This window comes from Myotis yumanensis, unplaced genomic scaffold, assembly GCF_028538775.1.
Source record: "Myotis yumanensis isolate MYYU_CA2020_CCGP unplaced genomic scaffold, mMyoYum1.0.hap1 SCAF_7, whole genome shotgun sequence".
NCBI classification, from domain to species: domain Eukaryota; kingdom Metazoa; phylum Chordata; class Mammalia; order Chiroptera; family Vespertilionidae; genus Myotis; species Myotis yumanensis.
In genome coordinates this window covers 35,755,031-35,765,312 of record NW_027223758.1, presented here as the reverse complement: position 1 = coordinate 35,765,312, position 10,282 = coordinate 35,755,031, and the positions used below count along the sequence as shown (strand labels likewise).

At 44.2% G+C, this 10,282-nt stretch overlaps 1 protein-coding gene across 1 annotated transcript in view; it reads right to left on the bottom strand.

Annotated features, from left to right (window-relative positions):
* Positions 1-3,292: 3,292 nt before the first annotated feature.
* The window catches only part of DYNLRB1 (dynein light chain roadblock-type 1), a 30,257-nt gene continuing 23,267 nt past the window's right edge, over positions 3,293-10,282 (bottom strand). Inside the window, exon 4 of the mRNA XM_070420178.1 lies at positions 3,293-10,022. Within this exon, the coding sequence (XP_070276279.1) occupies positions 9,979-10,022 (44 nt within the window). The 3' untranslated portion in view covers positions 3,293-9,978. The remainder of the gene's footprint in view (positions 10,023-10,282) is intronic.

The following is a 10,282-nucleotide window of genomic DNA, read 5'->3' as shown; positions in this document are numbered from 1 at the left end:
CTCCCTGTGCCTCGTGCCACCCTTCCTCCCTCTCCTCCAAGAGACCCCTCGGTGTGTCCCAGCAGCAAACAAACATGTTCTGTAACTCACATCCCTCTCTACCTGTTCCCCCTTCTCGGCTCCCTTCCCAACCTTCTGCTATGACCACTTTCTCCTTGAAATTCTTTCTTCTCTTAGTTTCTATGGCAGAGACGAACTGGTACCCCAGCAACCGCGGCCCCGTTCCCCCTTCAAACAGAACCCTGGGTGTCTCCTCGGGCGGCCATGCGCCCTGCTTGATCTCCCAGCTCCCACTGCAGTTCAGAGGAGCAAGATGACACAACTTGGATCAATAAAACTGAAGTGTGGAGGGACACGGTGTGTGCCTACAACAGCAAGCCCTCAACCAGGTGGAAATCGAGCCGGAGAAGAGTGGTCACTACCTGGAGCTCTCCATCACCTGCAAGCCTGTGAAGCCCTCTGGCCTGGCGTCTGGGCGGCTGGCTCCTCCTGCTGCACCCACTCGAGTAGCCTGGTCCGCCAAGAAAGACACAGGCTTCTCTACGTGCTGGATGGGACTTCTGGGAAATCACCTTAAAGGGAAAGGGCCCATCCTCCATCAGCTGGCTGCCTGGAGCTTTTAAAAACTTAAAAAAAAAATTTTTAGTTATCGATTTGAGAAGGGGAGAGAGAGAGAGAAAGAGAGAGAGAGAGGGAGAGAGGGAGAGAGAGAGAGAGAGAGAGAGAGAAAGAGAGAGAGAATTTGTTGTCCCTGACCAGGGACCGAACCCACAACCTTGTGGTACTGGACTGATGATCTAACCAGTGGTCGGCAAACTCATTAGTCAGCAGAGCCAAATATCAACAGTACAACGACTGAAATTTCTTTTGAGAGCCAAATTTTTTAAACTTAAACTATATAGGTAGGTACATTGTTATTAACTTAATTAGGGTACTCCTAAGGCTTAGGAAGAGCCACACTCAAGGGGCCAAAGAGCCGCATGTGGCTCTCGAGCCACAGTTTGCCGACCACTGCTAACCAACTGAGCTACCCAGCCAGGGCGGCCTGGAACGTGAGTATGATGGCGCGGCTCCAGCAGCTGTCTTGAATCGCAAGGACAAGGCTGTACCCTAGGGGTGGAACTAAAGATGATAGGAGCCCGGGTTCCAGATGACTTTGTAGAGTCACCATTCCAACCCTGGACGCCTGACTAGATCTATTTTTATCTTGTTTAAGCCACAGTAGTTTTGAGTTTTGTGAAGCCAAACTGAATCCTAATTGAAATACTTTTTGTTTCAATGGACTCTCCTGGCCTCCCTTCTCATTCTCTGCTGGCTCCGCTCCTCACGCAGACCTCCAGAGGCACAGTGTCCCAGGTGATGCCTTCACACCCTTCCTCTCCTCTCACTCCTTTATTCTGTTGAAATCATTTACGTTCCCTTGTCTTTAATCATAGGCTTATGGCTCCAATCTGTATACGAAGCATGGACTGGCAGAAACAGTCTTTCACACATATCATTAGACACATTGATGTCTAATAGGCTCAAATTAGGCAGGTCATTTCAAAATCATTGACCCCCCGCTCCCCATGCCCCATCATCCTCATCTCAGTAAGTGGCAGCACCTGGTTGCTCAACTAAGCACCTAGAAGCCCCCTGAGGCCTCACTCCATCACTCCCGTCATCAGCAAGTCTTGATGCTCTCTCCTTGGGAATCCCCCACCAAATATTCCCATTACCCCTGTGGTCCAAGCCACCACCAGGGCTCCCCTGGTGGACTGAGTTCCTGATTCTGCTCAGGCCCTGCATTCTCCACACACATATTGTAAATATGTGGACAATTTTAAAGACAGGAGGACACTTCATTGCAGGAGGAAGCCTGCAATGGCTCCCCTCTGGTCTACTACTCCTCCAGATTCCCCTGGAGTTCTAGAAAATTCTCATTCTTCAGTTACTTCATTGGAACAGGGCTAGAAGCACCTAGATTATAAGCATAGTTTTAGGTTATTGCAAACTTTTGAAATTTAATTTTTACCCAAATAATACTCATGGTATAAAAAATTCAAATAGCAATTTAAATAGCTATTCCTTCCGATATTTATGTTCATGTTTCTGAACTATTTCTTTTTTTAAAAAATATATTTTATTGATTTTTTACAGAGAGGAAGGGAGAGGGATAGAGAGTTAGAAACACCGATGAGAGAGAAACATCAATCAGCTGCCTACTGCATACTCCCTACTGAGGATATGCCTGCAACCAAAGTACATGCCCTTGGCCGGAATCGAACCTGGGACCTTTCAGTCAGAAGGCTGACACTCTATTCACTGAGCCAAACCGGTTAGGGCCTGAGGTATTTCTTTAGCTCTTACCATAGAAGGGGATTTGACTGTGGCCTCTCCTCGGCCTTCCCTTCTGCTAGCAGTTATGGCACCACTCAGGGATTGTAGTGTTTTGCCTACACAACTATTATTCACAGCTAAGCCACATGATATGCTCTGGATTTGCTTTTTATTGTACAATTTTTTTGTTTTATTTTCTGGAGTTTTGGCTTAATTTTTCCATTTCTTGTTTTGTTTTCCATGCCACAATACTAAATTACCCCTAAATTCCTTGAAAAACTTAAAATTTCCTCCAAATACATCTTCTTGGAAACAGCCTCCTACTCTATTCAGGACTCTCTAGGTTTACTGCCCAGTGCCCTTCACCACCATCCCGAGTTATTCCTTTTCTCTCTCTCCTTTGTTGGAGTCTCAAACTGCCTAGATCCCATGTCTTACTTTATTGCCTTACTCCCTTCCTTTGACATAGTCTTCAGGAGTTTTCTGAAAAAATGGTGCATGGCAGATAAATACAAATGACCTTATATGTCTGAAATTATTTATCCCACTCTTACACTTGATTAATAGTTTAGATGGGTATAAAATTCTGGGTTGTAAATACATTTCAAAAATCAGACCTCTGAGGACATTGATCCACTCTCTCCATTTCTAGTGATGCTGTTTGGGATGCCCAATGCTTTTGTAATGTCTAATATTTGGACCATTTCTCTTTTCTCTGAATTGTATCTGTCCATAGTGTTCTATTTCATGATGATGGAGCCTGGCATGGGTTAAAATTAATTGCTTTGGACACTCAGATCTTTCAATCTGGAAAGTTATATCCTTAGTCCTGGAAATTTTTTTTTTAGTCTCTTGCTGAAATTTTCCTACCCGCCCCCTTTTCTCTTCTGGAACTCCTGTTAATCAGATGTTGAATATTCTAGACTGATCCTTTTAATTTTCTTACACTTTATCTTCCATTATCTTTTTCCCATTTGTTTTTTTTGGAGATTTTCTCAATTTCAACTTGCAACTCTTCTGTTGAATTTATTTCCTTCATATTTTTAATCTTTCAAGAATTCTTCCTTATTTCTGAATATTTTTGTGATAGCCTCTTATACACTTAACCGTGGTAAAGGTGCTATGCTAGTTGTTCTCAACCCTAGCTGCATGTCATGTGGGTAGGTTTTACAAACGAATGACGTCTAAGAATTACTTTAGGGGATATGATTTAATTTGTCTAGGGTGTGTCCCAAGCAGTTTTTTTTTTTAATTGGCGGTCTCATCTCTAGAAATAAGCATTTGTCATCATCTCCTGTATGTTTAGACAGAGGCCTGTTGAGTAGTAGGCATTTTCCAAGCAATTGTTGAATGAATGAATAAATGAATAAAGCACTGTTTTGTAAAGGAAGGTTGTAATATAAGAACAACTTACAAGCAATAAGAACAACTTATTTTTGTTCATGTTTTCTCTAAATATATCTAAAAACCTAATACCTGACAATCAAACAATAGTCTTGCATGTCAAAAGGTATTTAAAACTGAGAAAGTTAGCCTGGTTCATGTGGCTCAGTGGTTGAGTGTCAACCTATGAACCAGGTCACAGTTTGATTTCTGGTCAGGGCACATGCTGGGGTTGTGGGCTCGATCCCCAGTATGGGGAATGCAGGAGGCAGTGGATCAATGATTCTCTCTCATCAATAATGTTTCTATCTCTCCCTCTACTTTCCTTTATGAAGTCAATAGAAATGTATTTTTAAAAAACACAAAGTTTAAATTATGAAATTCCCAATTTCATCTTGCCTTTTAGGCAGTCTTTAACATATTTCCTGTGAACTAGGAAGTTCAAGTGTAATTGTTTTCATCTCAGTTTCTGCTGTGACCTCAAGGCAATAGTGACTTCATATCAAAGAAAGGAGCTGGGCCGATGTAGGACTAAGAAGGTGGCCCAAAGTGAGTTCACACTTCTGCCTGATCTTTAGCCTATGAAAGAGCTGGAAGCTAGAGAACAATTTTTAGAAGCGGGTGATATCCTGTGACTTCTACTACCCATGGAGGTAGATGGTGAGTGACTCCTGAGTCAACAGAGGGAGACCACGAGAACCAGGGGACGAAAGGAAAGTTATAAGGGGCCAGCCAAAGAGTGTATCATTCAAAGTAAGGGAATGACAGTTTGACCCAGTGATCCCACTTCTAGGAATATATCCTAGGAAACCCAAAACACTAATCAGAAAGACTATATGCACCCCTATGTTCATAGCAGCACAACTTACAATAGCTAAGACCTGGAAACAGCCCAAATGCCCATCAGCAGATGAGTGGATAAAAAAGCTGTGGCACGTTTATGCCATGGAATACTATGCAGCAGTAAGAGAGAAGAGTCTCTTATCCTTTGAGACAGCATGAAGGGACCTGGAGAGTATCATACCAGGTAAAATAAGTCAGTCAGAGAAAGACAAATATCACGTGATCTCACTCATATGTGGAATCTAATTAACAAAATAAACTGATGGAGTAGATCCAGAGACATGGAAGAAGAGTGTAGAATCTCAGAGGGAAGATGGGGGTGGGTGGGAGGTAATCAATCAAAGAACTTGTATGCATATATGTATAACCCATGGACACAGACAACAGGGTGGTGAAGGCCTCAGGCGGAGAGCGGGGGCAGGCTGGAGGGGACCAATGTAAGTAAAAAGGGGGACATATATGTAATACTTTCAACAATAAAGATTAAAAAAAAAACCAGCCCTACCCAGTTTGGCTCAGTGGATAGAGTGTCAGGCCTGTGGATGAAAGGGTCCCAGGTTCCATTCCGGTCAAGGGTACATGCCTGTGTTGCAGGCTTGATCCCCAGTAGGGGGCATGCAGGAGGCAGCCAATCAATGATTCTCTCATTATTGATATTTCTCTCTCTCCCTCTCCTTTCCTCTCTGAAATCAATAAAAGTATTTTTTAAAAAAGATTAAAAACAAAGTAAGGGAATAGCAGGTAGAAGGACAAGAGAAGTAGATGGAGTTGGGGCATAGGGGCAGGCCTTTGAAACTCATGTATCAGAAGCCCAAGCTTCCGTTTTGAACACACACCAGGCTCAGAGAGCCAGAAGTTCACACAGCATTGGTAAAGTATGAACTTTCCTCTCCCCATCTCAGTGTGTCTTAGCAACAGGGGACAAAAGAGGTGACAGTACAAGGTGGGGAAACAAGGTCAAGGCCAAGCACTTGCTGCCTCTCCCCCAGCCCCCACTGCAGGGGCAAAGCTGGCAGCAGGCCCAGGCTGGGGAAGGGGCGGCCTCTATCTCTAAATGAAGTTCAAAGGCTTTGTTGTTACACAGGACTGGACAGCTCATCTGCCTATGGGAGGACCTTCGAAGCCTGGGACTTCCCTGCATTCCCTCCAGGGACAGGGGAAGAAAGAGCCCCAGTGAATAAATTTAGTGGAGACCAAGATAAAGTTGGTCTTCGATCCAACTGAGCTTGTTTAACGTAACAATAGGTAGTACTCTGAATGTGTTATTTCCCTTCTCAATTGAATATGATAGATCAGCTAAAGTTCATTGACGTTGGATTGTCTACCAATTCGATATTTAGCAACTTAATTTCTACCTGCTGCAAATGATTGAATTTATGGAGATCTCCATAAATTTTCTAGTACTTTACTAGAACCTGATTGTTTAGGATTCTCAATGGAAGTGCACAAAAGTAGCCCAGCTGACCTAGCTCAGCGGCTGAACATCACCTATGAACCAGGAGGTCAAGGTTTGATTCCTGGTCAGGGCACATGCCCAGGTTGTAGGCTTCATTCCCAGTGTGGGGCGTGCAGGAGGCAGCCAATCAACGATTCTCTCTCATCATTGATGTTCCTGTCTTTCTCTGAAAATCAATTTTAAAAAATATAAATTTTTAAGGTATACAAAAGTAGTTGATCTGAAGGTCAAACATATGAAAGAGGGGGAAGAGTGTTTTAAAACTTTTTTTTTTTTTTTTTTTGGAGAAAAGATGATACCAGCTCACAGAGGAACATCAGAATTTCAACAGAGTGCTAAGTGCTGAGGCGGAGGGGAGATGAATGATGGAGGTGGCAGCTGCTGCATTTTTCCAGAGAGGCAACCACTTCCCTGAATTGCAGGCCTCTGTAGTGGGACCCCAGCCAAGAGCTGTACCTTGGAGGGTGAAGTTCCTGTGTGATGGGAATCAGAACAGGGTTGCATTTGGTCAGTAGGTGTGGATATGGGCTGGGAAGCAACAGAACTTTCTAGAGTACTATGATCTTGAAAGGGGTGGAGGTAGGTTGACAGGTGTACAAATTTGTCACTTAAGTGGTACATTTAGGATTTGTGCATTTCACTATATGTAAATCTTACTTATCTACCTTCCAAAAAAAGGTAAACTAGTTAATGATATGGACATTGAAGTGTTTAAGAGTGTGTACTAATCTGTAATTGTCCTTTGAAAACACCAAGTAAAAAAAGGGGGGGGGGATGGATGTCAGAATGGACAGTTATGTGATAGATATGGCAGGATATTAATTGGAGAATATATAATTATTTCAACTCTGTATGTTTGAAATACCTCATAATCCTGGGAGCAAGCACACCCTTGTTATAGTCAAATGTACTTCGAAAACCCAGAAGCCATGCCCAGGATAGTGGTCAGTTTATGATGTCAGTAGATACTGTATTCCTGTATACATTCTACTTTTTAAAATATATATATTTGTATTGATTTTAGAGAGGAAGGGAGAGGGAGAGAGAGAAACATCAATGATGAAAGAGAATCATTGATCAGCTGCCTCCTGCATGCCCCCCTACTGGGGATCAAGCCTGCAAACCGGCCATGTGCCTGTTGACCAGAATTGAAACCTGGAACCTTCAGTCCACAGGTTGACGCTCTATCCACTGAGCCAAATCGGCTAGGGCAGTGGTCGGCAAACTCATTAGTCAACAGAGCCAAATATCAACAGTACAACGATTGAAATTTCTTTTGAGAGCCAAATTTTTAAAACTATATAGGTAGGTACATTGTTATTAACTTAATTAGGGTACTCCTAAGCTGGCCTTTGCTAAAAACGTCCTCAATCTGATTGAGGTACGTTCGCTGAGGTCGACCCCTTCCAACTCTCCCATCCACACTCGTCTTGTATACTTGTTTCAGATACCTCAAAACAATGTACCTCCCCCGTGCGCCCCATCTCCCGTTGCCCGACCGACCGACACCCCCCACTTCTTCTAACACCACTTCTTCAAAAATAGACTCGCCCAGGCCGAAAACCGACTTCTGCGCATGGGCCACGAAGTTTCAATCGCACTGTACGTGTGCGCCCGCACGTGGTATTTTGTGTAAGAGCCACACTCAAGGGGCCAAAGAGCCGCATGTGGCTCGAGAGCTGCAGTTTGCTGACCACTGGGCCAGGGCCACATCCTAATCTTAAGTACAGAAACACTAGGGTTGCTGCATGTGTTGTATCATTATCTAAGCTTTTTAAAACATGCATTTTTACATGCTAAGATGAATCCAGTTCTGCATGCTGCATGACAAACGAAAGCATCCAAGGGGGCCTCCTATGTGTGAAATTACACACCCAAGGGACTGGGAGGTGGAGCATCTTTATGGTCATGAGCCACCTGTTTTCCCCCAAAGTCAGACTGAGCCTAAACTTTTCCCAGGACCTCAAGGGAGTTTTAGGATGGGGAACTTTAAGGCAAACAAGAGGGAGGGACTAAGGGAATAAGAGAGCCAGGTCCCCAAATCCTTGCTCAGGAGCCAGACCACCTCCTTCCCAAGGGACAGAAGCCTTTCCCTCCTCTAGAGAGCTGACCTCCCTACCCCCCATCAGATCTTCTTCCTCATTCTTCTAGGAGGAACTCAAGCCAGAAGGACTCAGGAATCTGACTTGGATCCCAACCACCCACAGCCTCTGAAAATAGATACTGGTTGCCGTACCTCACTTTTAAACTGAACCTGGTAATTACGGATCCAGGGCCAATTTGCTCCAGTCCTGCAATCCCCCTCTCTTCAGGGTTGCTTCCTGAGTCCGTAGGGACAGGACACACATGCAGTGGTTTCCTAGGGAATGTTCTATTTGAAGATTTGGGGGAAATTATTTAAAAGGTTTATTTCTATATTAAGACAAACATGGATGTTTTATGGAATGGAAAACTCTTATGATCATTCATTAAAATAGGAGATTTGAAGAAATTTGCAGAGCCCTTATAAACTACATCCCCATGTTCCAAGGGTACATGTTTTACTTCCCTGATACTGTTTTTGAAAACTTCACTGAAAATTTAGAAAAGTATTTTGCTAGATGGAAGAACTCACACCATAGATGAGGTTACTTATGGGGGAAGGGAGAAAAATGAAGGGGGGATTTCAAGGTTTGCACTAAACAGTTTTAAATCTTTCCTCTCTGTAACAAGAAACAAAAGACAAAAAGAAAAACCTAATAAAAATTATATACATGTGGTTAAAATACCAGAGTGCTGCTGAGTGATGGGTGGCCTACAGAGTCAGAGTAGCACCTTCTGGGACCCCCACGCATGAGTCTAAGGGAAAGGGGGTATTTACCCAGGATGAGCTCACTCAGGTGAATGGGACCACCCAGCATTTCTTGGGAAGGCAGTTCAGAAAGAGCAGGACTTCTGAAGTCAAATACCTGTGCTCCTATCTGTGAGACCTCGGGTAAGGCATTCTCTAGACTCCAATTTCCTCATTTTTAAGATGGCTTTGATACCCTGTCTGTAGGGTATTGTGAGGATATGAGCCATGGTATATAACACACCAGGTACATTCTGGGCACTCAACACATATCACTTCTTTCCTTTCCCCAGGGCAGTGTAATAGAAAAAAATCTTTCAAAACAATGGTGGGGGCCTGGCCAGAGCGGCTCATTTGGTTGAGTGTTGTCCCATGTACTGAAAGGTTGCTGGTTCAATTCCCAGTCAGGGCACAAAGCTGGTTTGTGGGTTTGATCCCGTCAGGGAGCATCTGTAAGGCAACCAATCGATGCTTCTCTCTCACATGACATTTATTTCTCTTTCTCTCCCCCTTCCTTTCTCTAAGCATGCCCTCGGGTAAGGATTAAACAAACCAACCCCCAAAACATTGGTGGGAGTGATAAATGATACAAGGGACGGCTAGGGACAAGAGACTCAGAAACCAGGGTACCGATTATAAACCAGGTGCAGCTCAGCAAGCATGGTCACAGGTGCAGTAAGTAGCAAGCCTCTCACGCTACGAACACAATCTGCTGGGGGGGGCTGGAGCTGGCCACAGGGCTCAGCCTTCAGACCACGTGATGACACAGGAAGAGGGAGGCCTTTCAACCTAGTGTTTAAAGACACACAACAGGGCAAGTTTCAGTTATTTTTAGTTAAAGAAAAGCAGCCTTTTCCAAGGGCAACAAAGTGGACTGAACGTCAGGAGGAAGCAGGGTGTGGGCCTCTCATAAGCTCTTGTTCGAAACCCGGACTTGAGGAAAGAGGCCCTCCTGGGAACTCGGGGGAACTGGCCAGCAGAGGGATGCCTTTGGTGGGTGGGGTGGAGCTGCAGCCCACACTGGTCACTGGATTGGTCTGCATGGGCTCTAAGGTGATTTCCACCTGCCAGTTGGTTGACATGATTAACACTATAATTCTTGGGGGGCATTAAATTAAGGAATGATGCGTGGAGCCAAGAGAGTGGCTTATTCAGTTGGATTCTGAATCACAATCAGGAAGTAGTCTTTATCTGCAAAAAGAGAAAAAAGAAAACACAAATTACTAAATGTGAAATGTGAGAAAAACACACTAGACAGGAAATACGTAATTAAACCACCAACCATAAAAGGGAGTGGGTGAATACAAAGCATCATTGCCCAGGCCACTTCCAACTGCTGGGAAATAGAAGGTAAACTGGCAGGTTTCCTGTGAGGGCCTCAGCAGTGAGACCCAAGAGCGACCTCTGCGGCGCATGCTCTTTTCTAATCTTCCCAGTACCAACAGGGAGGT